The 21,450-nt window shown below is 43.8% G+C and overlaps 1 protein-coding gene across 1 annotated transcript in view; it reads right to left on the bottom strand.

Moving 5' to 3' along the window:
• Dock5 (dedicator of cytokinesis 5) overlaps window positions 1–21,450 on the bottom strand; it is a 180,710-nt gene that overhangs the window by 123,009 nt on the left and 36,251 nt on the right. Inside the window, exon 2 of the mRNA XM_051195461.1 lies at window positions 6,747–6,830. Within this exon, the coding sequence (XP_051051418.1) occupies window positions 6,747–6,830 (84 nt within the window). The remainder of the gene's footprint in view (window positions 1–6,746; window positions 6,831–21,450) is intronic.

Genomic DNA, 21,450 nt, shown 5'->3' with positions numbered 1-21,450 from the left:
CACATTATACATGAGGGGTTCCAGTTACAGTCCCTCAAAAAGATGATTACTAAGCCTCTGCTAGAAAACACAATCTTCAATTGTACTCCTTTGTCCACGTCAAGTCACTGTTAGGAGGGTTCATTAACTGCAGTTTCAAAATTTACCACCAGGCAACTGACCTGCTATGACACCATTCTCTGTACCTACTTGCAAAGGCCTGCCTAAGAGGATGAGATTCAAACCGTATACCACCCAAGTCAGAACCCATTGCATTTCTTTTCATTGTACAGGCTGAACATCCTTTTAAAAGTACAAAATGCCAGGCTCCAAATTGTAAAACCTTTGGACTCTAGAATGAAGTCATAAGGGGAAATTCCACTCCTGACCACGTGTCAGGTTGCAATCAAAAGGCAGGTAAACTAAAAAATACTCTGTGAAATTACCTTCAGGTTATATAGAATAGGTGACTATGAAACATAAAGCGAGTTTTGTGCTTTTAGCTAGGCTCTCCCAATGCTTTACGATTATGTATTTAGTATGTAAATACTCCAAAATTTAAACCCAAATTCTCTGCTTCTAAGCATTTTAGATAAGGGACGCTCAACCTGCATATGAGAGTGGGCTTTCTGATTCAGTGAGTTTTACTGGCCTTGCTACATACAAAAGTAACATGTGCAGAAAGGGAAGCCCCAGATGTCCATGCCTCTTTCTCCTTTCTAAGTTCCAGGGCTGCCCATTTCCCCAGTTCCTGTCCAAACCTTTGTGCTATCCCGCCCCACCCCGCAGCCTTTAAAAATTATTGTGAATGCAAAGCTTTCTTCTGTGCCTGCCCTGCAGAGCTCAGCACACCTTGGAGCCAACATCTCACTTGCCTCCTTCCACCAAGGGCTGACTGTGGGTGATGACCTCGGAGTCCCCACGACCTTCAGCCACTCCTGCTCCTGAATTCAGCTCAGAAAGCCTATACTGTAAGTACAGCAGGCCCTGGGCTTGAAGCCATCTATAGTAGATTTGGATTAGTCACAGGAGCGAAAGCTGTGTGGTGACTGGATGCTGATATGCTCACAACATTACACTTACAAAGCACTACACATTTTTCAATGTGACAATGTGCCACCCTGTGATTCATCACTTCCACGTCAACGGGTGACCCAAATTTAAATGGAACGTTCGCATCGCAAAGATAGCTGAAGCACCTTGTTTGGGGATAGTTAGTTGAGATGGGAGTGAGCCACCTAATCTAATGTCATCCTCCCTCTGTCTCTTCCCTCTACTCTGTCAACAGCAGCAGCATCTTCTCCCCAAAGGGTATTTATTTATGATTCCTTAAAGCTTGCCTGAGGGTACAGAAAGCAAAGCCAGCCACAAGCCATAGAGCCAGGCAATGGCGATACACACCTTATTCCCAGCAGCCGTACTAGATAGCCATAGAGCAGGCGGTGGTGGCACGCGCCTTTAATCCCAGGACTCAGAAGACAGGGAAATGGATCTCTGTTAGTTCAAAGCCACACTGAGCTACATGAAAATGATTCAGTACTAGAGAGAAACAGCTCACACAAAAGTGATCTCAGCACTTGGGACCACACACCTTTAATCCCAGGATTTAAGAGGTATAAAAGGAAGAAGCAAAGTCAGTCTTGGAGAATTTGTCCTCAGTCACACTGAGGAGAGGACAGACCTTTCGGTCGGTCTGAGGTAGGGGGAAGAGCTAGTGGCCGGCTGCTTTGCTTTTCTGATCTTCAGCCTGAACTCCAATATCAATTATTCATTTTACAGCTTAATGTCTGGATATTTGTTTGTTTGTTTACTTTCTCGTCTTGTCTGTCTTTCTAGGTAAACCCTATGAGAGGCAGCACCTGGCTGTTTTCTCACTCCTTTGACCAGAGTTAGAACGACCGCTGTGCTTTAATTCACTGGGCACATGAGAAGCAGGTGTTGCTGAAAAAAACAAGGCCCAGTGTCTCTGTCCACATGCTCCTGGATCTGGAGCAGGAAAGGACAGTCACAGGGAGAATGAGCATCTCATTGCCAAACATCTTCCAGGGTTTAGAACACAAAAAGAGAATACCAACCACAGGCAGACCAGTGCCAAAGAGGAGTGGCAAGGGGACCTGCTTCAAACTAAAGGATTTCTCTTCTCTCTAAAGGCAAACCAGTCTCGGTGATGGGAGATGTCATTCTATATATGTTTCTCATACTGGTTACTGAATAAAGCACTGTTGGCCAATAGGAAAGGAAGATAGGCAGGACTAGGAGACAAGGAGGAAAGAGGAAGTAGAAAGGAGGAGCCAAGATGGAGAGTCTGGAGAAAGCAGTATGCCGGCCGGCTCCCCAGTAAGAGAAATACATAGATCAACAGAAATGGGTTAATAATTAAGATAGAACTAGCGGATAAGAAACAAGTAACCGGGCCAATAGCACTGTATCAAATACAGAGTCTCTGTGTGTTATTTGGGGCTGGCGCGGCAGACTGAAAAACCGTACTTCCTACATCTCGGGGAACTACAAAGAAGCCATATGCAGCCTATCAATTCCCTTCTTTCATCCTTAAAAAAATAAGCTGGGTGTGGGGGCTACAGGATACAAGGGAAAGTGAGAGCATCTCTCTCTTTGAAGACTGGGGTCTTCTGGCTTCATGTAAGCAGTCTAGAAGTTTCTCAACCATTCAAACACGGAGTTACGATATGACAACAGAGCAGTCATGGTTCCTGGTGTCTAGCTAAGAGACATAAAAACACACCCACACAAAACTGGTCCGTGAATGTTTAGAACAGCATTATGGTCGAAAGTTCTGAACAGTTAGTTCCAATATATATCTGATGGTTCATGGATGAACTGCGGTATGGCCATGCAATGAATGCTAACTGACAGAAAAGGAAATGAAGTCTTAATGCATGCCAGAATATTCCTGGGCCCTGAAAATACTATACTACTAAGAAGAAGGCAGCCACAAAGCATTACACACTGTTTGGCAGCAGTACAAGTCTAGAATTAACTCACGGTACAGAAGACAGGTATGTGTTTGCCTAGAGTCAGGGGAACGGCTGATAAGTGGTGGAGTTGGGGGTAAGGAAGGTAGACAGTGATTGACAGTTGCCCAACTCCCTGTAAAGTATGCTTAGTAAATAACCACAGAACCGTAGACTGTGTGAGTAAAGCTGCTGTTTCAGATTCAAAGCAAACACATAGCCAATAGCCAGATCCTTGTGTGGGCTGCAGAAGGCAGGAGAGTGGGGGTGCTTCCCAGCCTCCTTTCTCCTGCAGCACTCATTCGAGACTTTTGCTGAAGGCCTACTGCATATCAAAAGCTATGGTGGGCACCTGGAGATTAAGCGGGAGCCAGCTGTGCCTCCCAGCAGTCATTGCTCTTGGGGTATCACTCATTGAACCACAGGGCAGGAAGCAGCCAAAAGCAGTCCTCTGTTGTGGGTTGTGGACTGAAATCATTAAAGAAAAAAAAAAAAAAAATGTCTGGGAGGACTCAGGTCCATGCCAGAACCGTACACCTAGATGAGGCATGCTTGCCTCAAAGGTGGGTGTGGGGCAGAATGCAGAAGGAGAGTCTCGGAGTCACCAACAGGAAGTTGCATGACAGAAAACCCTGGAGGCCAATAAATGGTGCCAGCCCTACCCTGGCATTCTCTCTGGCCATACTGTGGGTGTGGGTGTTGCCATTTTGTTTATTTGTTTTAAAGGAAGACAGGAGCAGGGGTGGGGCAATGAACACAAGTCATTACTCAGCATTTCCTGCAGGTCTCATGTTTGCAAAGCACTCCTGCCCCCAGTCCTCAACTGCCTGAAATAATAAAGGAATTCGAGACTCGGGCCAAGAACTCCAAGTACTAAGTAGATACAAGAGCCTCCCCCTGAGTGTTGGGCAAGGCAGGAACTATTTAAAAACGAATCCCATAAAAGAAACACTATTGGAAAAATATAATCCGGTGTAATAATCTGTGTGGAACTAACATGGCACTCAGAGGCTATGAACTCTGTCCATGTATGTTTTCCTACTCACACCAGGACATGGGCCCACTCTGAAAACACTACTGGTGGCATCCTTCTCTGTGAGCCTGGAATTCTAAGAGTGACACACACAATTACAGAAAAACTCTCTGGCTGGGTGGACAGCTCCTGATCATCCCAAAGCGCAGTATCGAGGTTTTCTGTATGATGGCCAATGGGCCAGCATTCCCTGCAATCACACTATGTATGAGCAGCCATATCCTAAAAGTACCATCGATTGTGATTTGGGGACTCAACTACATAGGATTAGAAAACGATGGGATTTGTCTATCTGTGTTTACATTAAGTATAATATGAACATCCCTAATCCAAAACTAGAAAATCCAAAATGCCCCAAGACTCAAAATTGTTTGAGCACTGACATGATATCACAGGTGGATTACACACTATGATGAAATGATTTTAAAAAAAGAAAAACTGTACAAAATTATCTTCAGGCAACATGCATTAAGACATATACTAAAAAAGAGGGATGAATTTACAGCTATCTGCTATTCCTTAAACATTTCACTACACATATTTCAAAATCCAAAACAGTCTGAAATCATAAACACTTGCAGTCCTGAGTTGAACCAAGCTCAGTCCTCAGTGAGACCACCAGACAAAGTCTACTAGTGAATATACTCAAAACCATTACTAAAACAGATGTATTTTATGAGGACAGCATGCTTCCAAATTATAATAGAGCCACATAAAAATTTTAAAAACCAACCTTTTTTGAGAAAATGATCTTAAGAAAGCATTTCAGGGATGTCATTAACTGGAGGTCAGATCAACATCAATTCTTCTCTGATGCACTACATAAGACAGTTAGGAAGCATCCCTCCCACACCAAAACATGAGCATGAGCGCGCGCACACACACACACACACACACACACACACACACACACACAAGAGAGAGAGAGAGAGAGAGAGAGAGAACATACTATAGACAAGTGAAAACTTTCCATGCCAAAATCTGCAAAAAGCCAAACCCCAAAGAGACCAGCCTAGTACTTGTGGGAGCCAGCATCTTGCCTAGGGCATTTACTGATGTCAGAAAGGATGGCTGAGTGGCTTACAGTAACATTTCAAAGGACCTTATGGGGCCAGCAGGACAAAAATTAGAGAGCCCAGCCTCACAATGAGTTGGCTGTAATTTCAGTAAAACATAAAGCACAGATGTCTACAGATGAAGACAGTTAAAAGACTTAATAAGCAGGAGTTAAGAGAGTTGTTTAGCACAGTTCTAAAATGGCAGGCATATATATTCTAAAAACAGATTTGAGACCATATTTAAAAAAAAAAAAAAACCCTCCCATTTCTGTAGAGACAGAAACTAAACTACATTCATGGTGAAATACTCAACACAGTAACCAAAAAAGCAGGAAAAAGTTAGCATATATCAGATTGGAAAATGGTATAAAATATAGATCCAAATGTCATGTATGTGATACCAAATGATCCTTATATACATTTCTTCAAGCCCATATAGAAGTTAGTTACTAAAGTTGAACGCATGCTTTTTACCTTCACAGTGGGAAATCCATATCCACAGGGATCCCAGTATATATTTATCTGCCCCCTACAGACAAAGGATTGACCTAGTATCATCTCAGGCGACTGTGGTTTCCAGAAGCAAGAGTCCAAAAACAAGCATGTCGGGTATTGTGAGTGTAGTGGTGAGTTAGTCTGGTAAGGCCTGAGGTTGGTAAGGGTGATTGTAAAGGTAGGAGCATGGATGGACAGTCCACACAATCCTCTCTGACTACATGCTACCCCTGGGAGCCAAATGGCTAAATGGAGTGGTAGGGAAGGGCAAGTGAGGGGCAAGCACCCAGCCTAAAGGGAGGAAGCCGCCACAACAGTCCCCCAAGCAAGCTGGAAGATGACCCGCTTAATTATGGCCAAATCCTGCTTCCCCTAGGCTCCCCATTGCTTCCCCTTCTTGAATCATCCTACCTGAACCCAGAGATCTGCATAGGCTCCCAGGTGACACTTTCGCCATCCCACTGTCCCAGCATTTACCAATGCAGAGTGTCTGTCCCAACAAGCTTAGCTCTAAGAAAAATCTGCCTAGCTTCCCGCCATCTCCTCATCCCAGCTTTCACAGGGTTATAATAAAGTGGGCCCAAGAGTTTGTTCTCTGCTTTTCTCCTCAACCTAGGTAGCACTTTTATTGCCCTGGGGTTTGGGACTAGAGATGTAAACTCCTGAACCTCTCCCAGGGTGGAATGGGTGCATGCAGGTGTGATCTGGGCTTTGCACACACAGTCCTAAGTATTGCCTAGGTTAACCAGAACCACTGCCCAGACCTGAGCTAGCTAGGGGAAATACACAAATACAAACTTGATCTGCTGTAACAGTCCTGACCCAATTGTCTCAGTCTCATTCTCCCCCAACCTGGCAACACTGGGCACCAAGTAGAAAGAGATCCACCCCTAAAGAGCAATGTTTCCTTCCAGCTACCACAAGCCTGATGTCCCAAGTATGTCTGTCCTAACTAGCTCTGCAGCTGAAACCTTTTGCACCCAGTGGCAAAACCTTGACTTTGGTGTCTGGACGTATTCACGTTCCTGTGAACAGGCTGTGTTGAAAATACCCTCCAAGTGGGGCTGTGTCACCTTGGCTACTTCCTGGGTTTCCATTACTGCAGCAGGAGGAACAGAGCACACGGACTTTAACGCTGAGTGCTTTATTAATAAGTAATTCCTATGGACTCTTCCCGGGCCCCGCCCAGCAGAAAGCCATTGCACTCACCCTCATACATCTCCAGGATGTGGACGGTGTCACCGATCTGCAAGGAGAGTTCCACATCTTGAGATGCATTGTAGTTATAGATTGCTGTGAATGAGAAGAAAGGGGATTAGAAAACAAGTTATGAAATGGCACATTCAAAATTTAGTCACCAGTATATCTGTTCTAGTTCACTTCTCCATTGCTGTGATAAAATACGGACCAAGTTTACAATTGATTACCTAGAGAGCCCAAGGCAGGAACCTGGAAACAGGAACCAAAGCAGAAACTGGGAAGGAACTCTGCCTACTGGCTTCCTTTCTCTGGCTTGCTCAGATACTTTTCTTATCAGTCACACCTGCCTAAGGATGGATGGTACTGCCCACAGTGCGCTGGGCTACCTTCCATCAACCAACAATTAGAAAAAAATGCCCCAAAGACAAGCTTACAAACCAATGAAATGAAGGGAATTCAACAGCAGAGGTTCCCTCTTTCTAGGTCTGTCAACTTGACAATCAACACTCGCCATCACAGTACTCAACAAGTCATCCTCTGTTGAATGATCTCATGTGATCCACTCCAGGTAAAGCAGAAAACTTGAGCTGTATTTCCTCCAACGTGCTGACTGGTTGCCTAGCATATACCACACGGGTCACATAAAACACATAGACGTAGCCTCTAGTCCCAAGAAACATAACAGCCAAGTGGGAGGGAGAAAGATATCAAATATATAATCCCAGAAATAACTGTTTGATTAAAGTCGGGAGAGCACTACAGAAGAATCCAGGCTAGAGGATACAGTAAGAAGTTCTATGGGTCAGTCCCCTTGTCCATGAGAGAACAGCCAACCTGAAAGTCATTTAAGTTTATGGTCTTTCAGACACAGGGGAGTGGTCTCTTGGCTTCTTTGACATGATGCTCTCTGATCGAAAAGGCTGTATATGAGGGCCATCTACCTCAAACAACAGATTTAGTTTACAATACAAGGATGGCACCATAACGCTGCCCTCCATACTCTGGGGACAGAGTAACCCCAGCACTCCATAATCCTTAGGTCAGGTAATGTTAGGACCCCATACAAAACAGTAGACTAACTCACAATTGAAACTGGGAAGAAGAACAAGCCAGAGTTTTGCATAGGTACTTCATCATAACTCCACACAAGTGACTAAGAAACACATGAACCGCATTCAGCACTATTAGTCATGGGGGAATGCAAATCAAAACCACCATCAGATGCCTCTTCACACCTACTAGAACAGCTGTATTTAAAAAAAAAAAAAAAAAAAAAAAAAAAAAGTTTACCAAGAATACAGGGTTGCTAGAGCTCAAATCTGTGGCTGGTAAGACTGCACAACAAGAGACCTTTCAGAAACTAGACTGAAAGTTTCTTAAAAGTTAAGTAATTGGCCAAGCAGTGGTGGCACATAACTTTAATCCCAGCACTCGGGAAGCAGAGGCAGGTGGATCTCTGTAAGTTCGAGGCCAGTCTGGTCTGCAGAGGGAGTGCCAGGACAGGCTCTAAAGCTACAGAGAGAAACCCTGTCTCAAAAAAAAAAAAAAAAAAAAAAAAAAAAACAAAAAACACAAAACAAAACAAACAAAAAAAGTTAAATACATTTACTACATGACTCAGCACATCCACTCCTAGAAGAGCAAGAAAAAGAAGAAAAACTACGTCAGACCTACACAATACCCTTTTCTCAATGTTCATAGTTGCTGCGGTGGGTAGAAGAGTGGGCCCTGAGATATCCACACCAGTCTCCTGCAATGTTTGGACACCGCCTTATGGGGGGGGGGGGGAGGTAAGAGAGAGGACATGTAGTTATCTTAGGGTGTTTCCCGCAAGTTGAAGGAAGGAAAGGAGGAATGAATGGAAGCCAGGATTTGTTGTAACCTAGCAACCAGAACAGCCAGCCACCACCAGAGCTGGCAGTAGCATGGGATAGACCCTCCTGAGAGTCTCCAGGACTGGCATGCAGACCAGTCCAAACCTTCATTTCAAAACTCTGGGCTCCAGGACTTGAGGCAATGCATTGTTGTTGTTTCAAGCCATTGAATTTGCCATCATTTGTCACAGCACCCGCAAGACACCAATGTGACTACGCTATTCACAACAGTCAACAAGGAAAAACAACTCAGCTGTGGCTGGGTGCACAAACTATGGTACAGCTGTGCCTTGATATCCATTCCAGATGTTCTGTACAACCCCCACCCTGGGAGGATAAGAAAATATTCAATATCTCACAAAACAAGGTGTGGTGTTGACTCATAGCTTAAGCATTCTCTCTCCTCTTCTATGACTACAGATGACTGACAGTACCTAAAATAATGTAGTTGCTAGTAGGCAGCTACTACACTGTATTAAGAACTACAGCTGGTAGAATGTCGCCCCATAAACATGAGGATCTGATATTGGAACCATAGCACCCATTTAAAAGGCCGAGTGTGGGCACAGATGCCCCTGTAGACTTGCATAGGGGGCCTGAAGGCAGGATGACCCCTGGGGCCCTCCAGTCAGCCAGTCTAGACAATCCAGATTCAGTGAGAGAACCTGTCTCAAAAAATAAGACAATGGAGAGGGCAGAGAGCAATGGAAGAAGCCACTTAATGTTGACCTCTACCCTAAAAATGCATACACCCTACATACATACACATGCATGTATACATACATACATATGCTCTATACATACATGCATATACACATACAAAAAGAAAAAGCTGAGAAGAAAAATACCTACTCATATTCAACAGACACAAAATCTTTTCCAAATTGTTTTGATCTGAGGTGAATCACACTTTCTCAAGCAACATGAAGTCCCTTTCTCAACATCCATCATATTACTTACTAGTTGCCCTTTTTGTATCACAAACTGTTAGAGAATGACATCAGAGAAACAAACACATAGATGTGGCTCATGTGCCCTACTCAAAACTGATAAGGGAGCTGACCATAAATTCATGCAATAGGACAGCTTTAGACAATGAAGGCTGATATACAGACACATGCCACAACCCGGATAACCACAAAGTATGCTAAGAAAAAGAAGACATAAGCAAATATGTTTTTTTCTCTGCTTATTTTTAAATGTTTGGAATATGCTAATTTGCCAGACAAGAGAGCAAATGATTTGCTGTTTCAGTTGGATATGAGGACAGTGACTGAGCCAACTATCCATTTGGGAACTTTTGAGGGAGGTGAAGACTCCAGACTGAACTGTGGTGACAAACAGCTCCATCATATTAAAGTGACTAAATTGGGGGCTGGAAAGAAGGCTCAGAGGACAGGAGCTCTTATTGCTGTTATAAAGGACCTGGGTTCAGTTCCCAGCTCCCACATCAGGCATCACATAGCCTCCTGTAACTCCAATTCCAGGGGACCTAACATCTTCTAACCTCCACAGGCATCCGCTCCCATGTGGTACCAATCACACAGGCACACACACATACACAGAAATAAAAACTAATATTTCAAAAATAATCCACCACTGAACTGGACACTGAGAACACATGGGTGTTACAATCTGTAAACTATGGTTCAGAGAAAATTCTTTTTAAATAGATATATTTCTTGTCTTCATTAAGGGCTAATCTGCATCCACCTAAGAAAAAAGAACCAACTTGGAGATTCAGCTATAAACACTACAATCACTGTCAGATCCATCTCTACCAGTGTGACCATCACATGAGGATGGCCACTCAATCCATCCTCTTATCCTACAGGGGTCATGAAGAACATCCTACCCAGTTAGGAAAGAAAGGAGTCCCTGTCATTGCCTGTGGTGGACACATCCTATTCTCTCCCTGGGCTGCAGCCTGGCTTGTGTCACAGAAACTTGTCAGTGAGGGAAGAGAATAAGAACATCCTGCCACCTCTCAGAAATGGCCTCTCCTGTATGAAGGAGGTCACCATTTCAAATAGTGTCCCTCTGCAGTCTTGGTTTAGAAGCCTGAAGAAGTACCCTGGCAGTAATTTTCTATTGTACTTTCAGAGTAGGCTGTGGTTTCTGAATAAGGACTGTCTGGGGAAGTGGGTTAGGAGAAATGGCACAGAATGCAGGGGGAGGGAGTTCCAGCCTCCCTGGCCTGTCCCTGTGTCCCCAGACTACAGCCACTGCAGTCTCACTACAGTTCAACTCCATCTCACTGCTGCAGTTTGCTTCAGTTACCCATGAAGTATATGGTGGGTTTCCTACAGAAAAACATGGTGATTCTTGACACCACTTAGATCCAATTCACTGCCATCCCCTAAAATGCTTCTTCCTACCTTCCCTCCCCCACGGAAACAGGAAGCAGTGAAGCCACTTTGTCACAAGCTGTGTAAAGACCATCTTCACTCTTCCTGGTTCTTAGTCATGGAAAAGTAAGCAGAGGCACTCAAAGGCAGCCTCAAAGTCAGCTCCAGCTACAAGCATCTGCCTACGACTGCTAGAATTACATGCATACATGTATGCATGCTCGCACGCATGCATGCAGGAATGAACCTAACCACACAAGTAGGCACAAAAACAGATAGATATATACACACACAGGTGAGTTACACACGTGCGCGCACACGCGTGTGCACGCGCGCGCGCGCACACACACACACACACACACACACACACAAAGACCAGTAATCTCAAAATGCATAAGTATCCACTTTTCCTCCACCATCTGTCAAATTCACCCTCTTCTCTAGTCTATGCCCTTCTGTGCTCAGAAGCTGAAGGGATGGCTCAGCAGTTAAAAGCATTAGCTGCTCTTCTAGAAGACCTGGATACTATTCCCAGCTCCCACAAAGAGGCTCACAACCACCTGTGATTCCAGTCCAAGGGATCCAATGACCTATTCCGACACCCTCAGGCACCACACACACATGGTGCACAGACAGACATGCATGCAGACAAAACAGCTGTGCACATAAAATATTTATTCAAAAGTCCTATATTCTCCTTGAAATCCAATGCTCAACTCCTCTGTTTTAACCACAGTCTCTCTCTTCTTTAGGACAATCCAAATCTCACAACCACAATTCAACTCCACAAACAGCTCCTGACAACCCCTCTCCACTCTGCATGAAGTCTTTCCTCTGAAATCCTACAATAATTTCCCTTCAGAAGTTTGTGTTAGCAACCATAGATAATCCTGTGCAATGGCCTGCCACCAATTGGAAGGTAAAGCCCTCCCAAATGTGGACCACAATCATACTGCCTTCATCTACCCATGAGCACAGACTTAACCCAAAGAAGAATTCAGGGTACCCTTTGTTTACGTATTTTGTTTACTTTAAGTATCAAGATATGAGGTTAGCCTCCTAACTCTCTCTATAGCAATGACCTTGATCTTCTGATTTCCCAGCCTGCATCCTCCCAGGGCTGGATTACAGGCTTGGAGCCACCACACTCAGAGTATGCAATACTAGGGACTGAACCTAGGACCTTTGTGCAACTGAGCCACTTTTCCCACTCCTTAGTTTACTTTTTAAACACATGATTTGTCCTTTTTATACTCCATTATTCTTCCTTTCCCCATCCTCTGTCCCTACTCCCCCTTTTCCAAATACTGTCCTTTCTACTCTCACGTCACACATACATATGCATACATGTACACACACATATCCAAGTCTAGACTGCAGCAACATCTGTCATTCTCAGCCTGACTGACTGCTGACTGCTGGACGTGGGACTCCAGACTTGTATCCATCTCCCCGTAAACGCATCATTTCACTCTTTTTTTAATGGCTGAATAAAACTCCACTGAGTAAACACACATTTCCAGAGGAAATATTTTAAATATAAAATACACAGAACAGTTCAGGTATTCACCACTTCTTCCCCCGACGCAACCATGCTTCTGCTTCCCTCCGAGAGGCCTCTGTGCTTTGCCATCACATAGGGACAGGATGTCAAAAACCACCTCTCTGGACACATTATCAACAGGGAAAAAAAATGTATATTTCTTTCCTACTGAGGCTGTCAGAGACACATGCCTTAGGCAATGTTCTTCAGAAAGGGGCTAAGATATCTTTGTGTTCTTTCTCTGGGTAAAAGTATGAACAGGGCTGCAGTCACTTACAGCAATCTGCTCCACCTAACGCATCTCTTTAGAGGCACGCCCTCCTCTTCCCTCCCCCAAAAGGACACGTGTCACATTTCCTCTGTAGCTCTCCTCACACAGCCCTGTGGCTCTCCTCACACAGCCCTGTGGCTCTCCTCACACAGCCCTGTGGCTCTCCTCACACAGCCCTGTGGCTCTCCTCACACAGCCCTGTGGCTCTCCTCACACAGCCCTGTGGCTCTCCTCACACAGCCCTGTAACTCTCCTCACACAGCCCTGTGGCTCTCCTCACACAGCCCTGTAGCTCTCCTCACACAGCCCCGTGGCTCTCCTCACACAGCCCCTGTAGCTGCCCTCACACAGCCCTGTAGCTCTGCTCACACAGCCCCTGTGGCTCTCCTCACACCGCTCCACTATGACACACAGCAGCCAATGGGAGATGAGACTACGAAGGGTTAGATTCAGCACACCAGCAGCATGGCTTTTGGTGAGACTGCACTATGCATCTCTGACCAGGATGGCCAGTAATGGTAAAAGTATGCCCTGGAATAGTCTAGACGTAGAGAAGAACCAAGATTTCTCTCACTAAATGAAAACACTAGCTCCAAAGCCAAGCTTCATCATACAAAGTCATGGCTGACGATCACCTTGTGCTAGCCTGATGCTGTTTTGAACACAGAATAAAAATGAAGTGCACTTAGGGGAGAAACTAGTGTTTTCATCTAGAACATGAATACCTATTATAAAGAAAATTAAGGGGCTGGAGAGACGGCTCAGGTAAAGAGCACTGGCTGCTCTTCCAGAGGACCTGCGTTCAGTTCCCAGCACCAACATGGCTGCTCATAACTGTCTGTAATTCCAATTCTGAAGGATCCAACACCCTTACACAGACATTCGTGCAGAGAAAACATCAGTCAATGCACATAAAATAAAAATAAATCATTCTTTTTTTTTAATTAAATAAAATCAGGAAAATGCTGGGGATGTAGCTTTGGTGGCACAGAGTACTTGTATATGAGATGCAACATTTAGTCCTCAGCCCCACCTACACCAGGCATGGTGGTACAAAGCTATAATCCCAGCCCTGGGAAGATGGAGGCAGAAGAATTAGGCATTCACCCTTGTCTATACATAAGGTTCAAAGCCAGCCTTAGTTAGAATCGGCCCCTTCTCAAAGCAACAACAACAAAAACCCACAAAGCAAAAGGAGAAAGCTAGGGAGAATGAGGTGGCACACCCCTTCAGTCCCAGAACTCAGAGGCAGAGGCAAGCAAGACGATCACTGTGTTCCAGGCCAGCCTGGTCTGCAGAGCAAGCTTCAGGACAGCGAGGGCTCCAAGAGAGACCCTGTCTCACAAAACAAAAAAGAAGTAGGGGAAGGGGAGAAGGAGGCTAGGAGATCCTAAGGTTAAACAAAGCAGAATTCAAGACTCTTTTTTTTCCCCCCTTCCATTTGCAGCCTTTCAAGGATTTACTTAACCTAGACCTCAGTTTCTCGTCTCTATAACAAGAACCAGACTAGATGATGACTCAAGGGCCCTTAGCTCCAGCTTCCTGATTCATGAAGTGACAATCCATAGAGACACGCTGCTTTGAACTGGCAGGCACCGCCGCAATCTCTTGTTTTGTCTGAGGAAATTAAAGAATAGGGAGTAGCTGTATAGAAGTGGCTTCCCTGACTGCTTTGTGCAAGGTTGGGAAAGACAAATCGCTGGGATTCTTCCCTAAGCAGCTCACTGTTTGTATCAGCAAAGTGTAATTTCGCAGAGCAAAACAGACAAGACAGTATGTCTACAAATGTGAAACAGTTTGCATTTCACCAAATCCTTGATTTAGCTTTTTCTTTGAAACTAGGCTTATACAAGAGAAGGAGGATTGAAGATGAAAGACACTTGAAAATTGCATAATAAGCAACCAAAAGAACACTTTTGGGAGCTGCAAACAGGATCAGTTTTGATGAAGGAAAGCCTGTTGGTCATCAGTTATAAGTCTTTCTAATGAATTGAGATCTTTGAGTCCCCAGATTATAGTCCCCTGTGAAACAACTGGAACCTTTCATTTTTATAAATAAAATCTATACAAGGAGTGCCCAGCAAGCAAAGAATAAGGTCTCAATTTGAGTACTTTGCTACTCAGAATATTTAGATAAACAGATTTATTCATTTCCATTACTGTGCATGATGTGGGTTTCTCTCTCTTCCCTCCCTCTCTTCTTTTCTTCTTTCTTGTAGACAGTTGCCTTAAATTGCCCAGGTTGACCGTAACTCATATCCTGCCTCATCCCCATGGTACAGGGATTACAGGCCTGTACCACAACACTCATTTTTTTTTTTCAGTTTCATTATTATCTTTATCTGTTTAGCTATTAGTTCTACTAAGACTAAAGACTCACAACTCATTTTTGATCTTCATTCTGGCTTTAATGCATTAATGCCCTAGAAGGGCATATGAATTTTTTATCTTTTTTTTTTTTTTTTTTTTTTTTTTTTTTTGGTTTTGGTTTTGGTTTTTGGAGCCAGGGTTTCTCTGCATACCTCTGACTGGAATTTGTTCTGTCTTGAATCCAGAGATCTACCTGCCTTTGCCTCCTGAGTGCTGGGATTAAAGCCTTACAATAACACTGCCCAGTGATTTTTTTTTAAATCTTAAATATAACATTATAATAAGGGTTAGAAAATAATATTTGACAGTAGGTATATTACCAAGAAGTACTAAAAGTCTATTGCTTCAAGACAACAGTTAGGTTTCAAACTGGCCTCTCTGCATTGAAATGGCCATGACCCCTCCTGCTCTGATCTGCCTAGGTCATGCCTGGGTCAGGATCAGGACACCTGTTGCCATTCTTAACAACTCTGTCCTCCTCCTCCTCAGGAGCAGGAGCTTCTGGGTTTTTCATTTATGCAACCACTCAGGAGACTACTAGATATCATAACCTACTGACTGGTTGTTATCCCAGAAGTTTCTTTTCTTTTAAATTTTAGTTTATGTGCATTGGTGTTTTGCCTGCATGTATGTCTGTGTGAGGATGTCAGATCTCCTGGAACTGGAGCTACAGATAGTTGTGAACTGCCATGTGGGTGTTGGGAATTGAATCCAGGTCCTCTAGAAGCGCAGCCAGTGTTCATAACTACTGAGCCATGTGTCCAGCCTGTATCCCAGAGTCTATGTAAGTTCATAGGACAACTGCCTTGATCTAGATAGCTATTAACCCAGCTCCAGTTTACTGACTGGCTCAATGGCACCATCTAAATTAACACAAGATTAAATTTAATCTTTTAGGAGAGGAGAGCTGAAACAGGGAATTCAAAATTACAGAACAAAAGGTCTGTGGTCTACGAACACAGGGACTTTCCCCCCCACAGCTTCCTCATCTGAAGAAGAGAGGTCACAGCCCATTGTTCACAGGGTTTGTGAAGCCCAGAAAGGGGAATCTGTGCAGGGCCCCTTGGACGATGACTAACACCTGGCAGGCACTGACTATAGGGCAGTCACCTGCCTCTCTCCTTCTTCCCTTTCCTTCCCTGCTCAGCTTCCTATTTTGAGCACAACAGCATCTGCACTGGATGAAAACTGTCAATCAGAGAGGACTAGAGATATCAGAGGACGAATTGATCTTCGGTGTCCTTCTGGGGTTGCTGGACAGTCAGTGATCTGCACATGATCGCGGGGCTTTTCATTAGAGGCAGCTAAGCATTCCCCTGGAGAAGCAGCACTTGGGTCTGGGATGTTTTAGTATCTAAGCCCTCTCCTTTCTCTCTTCCAAGCATTTCTGTAATGATTCAACTGAGGAGCCAGGGTGTGATTCAGAGGGCCGGCGATGCTCTTAACCATATACACTCCCCATATCTCTCTCCGTTTCACTGACCTCTGTTCCTTTTCACTGAGTTCTTTCTTGGTTATCAAAATAGGAGAAGTAAAAGAAGGAAAAACCTGATTCTAACTAAAGCAGTTTTTGCCACAAGCAAGAAAAATAATCAACCCAGAACATCTTCATCCAATCACATAGGTTCTCATAAGCTTGCAGCTGAGGAACCAGGGTCATTAGCACATGCCTGGAGTCTCAGCACTAGGGAGACCATGGTGGGATGACTGTCACAAGTTCAAAGCCAGCCTAGTATACACAGCAAGTTTCAGATTAGCCATGCTACATAGTGAAGATGTATCTCAAAAAACAAGCACAAATAAAAGGATTGCTCCTGAGATACGCTCTCATTAAAAGAAGATTAAAGAGAGCTAACATCTCAGATGCTTTGAGTTTACTGCATCTGACTTATGAACAGAAATCCTAAGTGACAAAGAGAATGAAAAGCTAGAAGCCAGAACTACACAATCTAGAAAAGTTGTAGAATATTTTTTTAATATATAGGTAAAGATATGTTACATTTGTTTTACCTTGCCTCCTAAAGCACCTGATTGGTTTAGTAAAGAGCTGAACAGCCAATAGCTAGGCAAAAGAGAATAGGAGGAAGAATCTAGATTCCACAGAGGAGAGAGAAAGGAAGAAGTAGAGAACAAGGAAGAAAGAGAGGGACACGCAGGGGCTCAGGAGCCAGTCAGCCCTGGAGACAGCAGGAAAGAAAGGGAGAAAAGGAGAGGTAAAAAAGCCCCTAGGCAAAAATGTAGATGCACAAGTTAAAATAAGAGCTAAAATAAGGCTGAGCAATCATAGCAAATACAAGTCTCCATGTCATGATTTGGGAGCTGGTTGGTGATCCAAAAGAAGGCATGTTACAAGGCTCTTTTGAATGACAGTCAATGAGGTCAGGGTCTACTTTTCTCCATATGTATAGTGATTCTAAGACAAACCTCATTTCACTGAGGAAATTAATGATACCCAATCAAGCTACCAAAATCTGTTCATTTCAACTATCCACCTGGAAAGGAGAAGGTTCCAGCAGCAGCTTCTGACTTGGGCATACTTCTCAGCAGAGCCTACAGCCCCACAGCCCATCGAAGGGACAAGCAGTCCCAGGACTGTGCCTGGGAGGTCCATAGCACTCAGCTGCTGTGGCATTACAGGCACTGAAGCCCCAGCTGACCAACCCTCAGCAGGAAACCAGACAGATAGATATACATGTATGCGGCCAAGATGGGAGGAACAAGAAGAGTCAGAGAAAGAAGACAGAAAGTACGGGGATCTGGGAAGCCACTTAGACAAACCTTGCTTCAAAAGTGAAGAGGGGCCCCGCATGTGTATGCATGTGCCTGTGCCTGTGTGCAGCTGAAAAGTGACAATGGTGACGGAAAATACTGGTGTGTCACTTCAGACGCTTAGCATAGCTCGTCTAATAGAACCTTCCATCCTAAACTCAGCAGCAAGTGATTCAAACTTAGGTTCCTCATTAATTAAATGGCATTTTTTTGAACTAGGATTTGATGAACTAGTTTGTTGGTTAATAAACAGAACATATAAAGAAGCAATATAGCCCACATATATATATATGTTCCATAATGACTCAGAAAACACCTTGTGTACATACATATCTGACTGCTGGTTAACAAACACCTTCATAGCTATGGTGCTAGTGGTTTGCAGATTTTACCATGCATCAGAAGCCCCTGGAAGGCTTTAGAGAACACAGACTTCTGGGTCTAACCTCTGACTCAGTAGGTTAATGAGGCCTGAGGATATACACTTGTAGCAAGTATGTCTGCAAAATCTGCTAGTTTAGGGAAGGCACTCTTTAAAAACCCAAAACAATAAAGGTGTCATTCCTATATTGAGCAGCACCCACTGACACCATCAAAGGAGCTAACATGGTCCTCAGTTTACAGATACTGACTGACACAGCATCTCACAGAAAGCCCATGGTCTACCATATATGAAATCAGCATCACACCAGTAGGAACTAAGACTGGCTATGCATATACCTTGGCTCTGCTCTTCTCAGTTCTCAATGGAGGTAATGTAATTGCTTGCTGCCTCAGTTTCCTACTTGTAAAATAGATGTAATTACAGTACCCCTTACAGGTAGGGTTTTTGTGAGGAGTAAGGGCTGAGAAATGTAAGGCACCCAAGTCTAGTGTAGAGCAGTCCCAGTATATATTAACTACCTTTATAAGTTGATGACAGAGCTGGGACTCAAAGACAGGTAGGTCTTCAGGCTCACTCTTCAACACTGTCAATACACATCTTGAGCTGAGTACCAGAAACTTTTCTCTTTCCTTCATTTCAGAGATGTTTAGAAATGGAAGAGTAATGGAAATTCCAGATGTTATTAAAAAAAAAAAAAAAAAAAAAAAAAAAAAAACCCAACCCCAAATGGAAAGGTTTAAGATCACACAGCTAATTAGAGGTAGGCTCAGATGAACAAGGTAGGACAATTTTTCCGAGGGCCACATAAGTGAGTTTTACATTTTACTTTATATTTGTGTGTGGGCATGTGCACACACGGTGTGTGGAAGCTACAGGCATCAGATTCCCCTGGAGCTGGAGTTCCAGACGGTTGTGAGCTGTTTGACAGGTGGTAGAAACTGAACTTAGGTCCTCTCCGGGACAGGTTTGTACGCTTGATCCCTGAGCCACCTCTCTGGCTTTGTGGGAGAGTGTTATAACCTAGAAGAGATGTTACCCTGTATTTAACTATACTTTTGAACAGAGCAAACAGCAGAGCAAACACACGAACAAATGAGGAGACAGCAAAGGTGGGTAAATGCACTGCCACCAAGCCTGACAGCCAGAGTTCAATCGCTGGGACCCACATAGTAGAAGAGAACTAACTTCTGCAATGTGTCCTCTATTCTCTGCTCATGTTATGGCACACACAACCATATACACAAGCACACACACACACATGCATAAATAAATAAGTAATATAAAATTTGGAGAAAAACAAAAATAAATAAGGAATTGCCATTTATGTAAGAAATAAATAATCAGAAAGTAAGCAAATATCAGATCCATGATTCATGTATTTATCATATGTGTGTATACATACGTGTTTATATTTAGCAACACAATAAAATTCTTTTTAAGCTAAAACAATTGGAGTCAAGTCAACTCACAGATATATACAATCTTTTTCTATTTCCTCTTAGAATCCAAAGGCACATACATTATTACCCTTAATGAATTAATCTACATTCCAAAACAGTATTTCGTGATAATCTCTCACATTTCAAAGAAATTCACCTGCATTCCATTTTCATCTCAAATACATTTAATAGTAACCAAATGTAACATAAAAGTTTTGTGATTTCAACATGCCTTTTGACTTATCCCCAAAGCAATAAAGTATTTTCAGGCATGTGTGCTCATAAAAGGAATATATAGTTCATAAAAATCTTGACCACCAAGCTTACGACACAATCTAAACGTTAATAGGAAAATCACATGTTTCCAAAGGAGACATCTAGGCTTGATGGCTTGCTCATCCCCTGACATTTAAAAATAAAAGTCATTTTCTAGATGAAATATTGTTTCCCTGGAGTATGAACAGTCAAATGATGTCATTCTATCAATAAATAGAAATAAAAAAATAAATAAAAGTCATTCTAAAAAGCAGTGGGAAATCTATCTGCCATTCTTACATTAGAGTTCTGTACTGCATTTTTACATGTCACTCTAATGGCTGGGTAGCAGTGAGCTTCGGTCATTGCTCTCCAGCAGCTCCAAATCCTGCCTACACCCTGATACCGCCATGGCGAGGCCTCCTATGAACAAAGATACTGTGTTTTATGAGTTGTGTGAATCTCATGTACATACATCATTCACCATTTATACCTCCAACCTATCTTTCTGTCCCAGAGGGAACTTCTTAGAATACCAGAGCATGATACTATGCAAGGGGGAAAAAAGGATGGAGACAGAGGGGCACCAAACTAACAAGAAACTAAGATGTGTCTATTTCAAGAGAATGCTGGGGACAGACGGCTTTTGGTCACTCAGATTCAACACTGAATCTTAGATCTTAGAGCTGCTATCTCCACCCTACCCATGAGCCTTCCCTTCCTCGTCTGAATACAAGATAACAAACACCCTTGTGGTCTTGATCATCCCCTCCACCATCATCCCCCTTCAGACCATGCCCCTCACCATCACCCTCCCCTCCACCATCATCCCTCCCACCATCACCCCCCATCATGACCCTCCCCCCACCATCATCCCCCCACCATCACCCTCCCTCCACCATCATCCGTGCTCCACCATCATCCCTCCACCATCACCCCCCTCCACCATCATCCCTGCTCCATCATCCCCCCACCCTCCACCACCATCCCCCTCACCATCACCCCCCTCCACCATCATCCCCCCACCATGACCCTCCCCCCACCATCATCCCCCCACCATCAACCTCCCTCCACCATCATCTCTGCTCCACCATCATCCACACTCCACACTCTTCACATGCATTTAATCACGCTGTGACTGCGTGGAGCTTAAGTGGCATTTCCAAAGCACTCAACAGGAAAGAATTAGCCATGGGAGCCACTGCAATACTAATCTCCCAGTCCATACCAGCGAGGTAACTCCCCCCTCACTTCATAAGAAATCTTATCTCCCAGCTACAAAACACACCATTCTGGCCATCCCAAAAGCTCTCTGCTCATGTCCCAAAACTTCCCTGCCTATGACTAAAGAACTTCTGAGGCTCCTTCCTGTCTGAGTCCCTTTTTGAAATTCCCTCGTTACCAAATGGCTTTTACTGCTTTTCTCCAGCTGACTTAATCCTAACCATAAATCAAATTT

Source organism: Phodopus roborovskii, unplaced genomic scaffold, assembly GCF_943737965.1.
Source record: "Phodopus roborovskii unplaced genomic scaffold, PHOROB, whole genome shotgun sequence".
NCBI lineage: Eukaryota > Metazoa > Chordata > Mammalia > Rodentia > Cricetidae > Phodopus > Phodopus roborovskii.
Note: the sequence above shows the minus strand (reverse complement) of the source record. Positions and strands in the feature narration are given on the sequence as shown.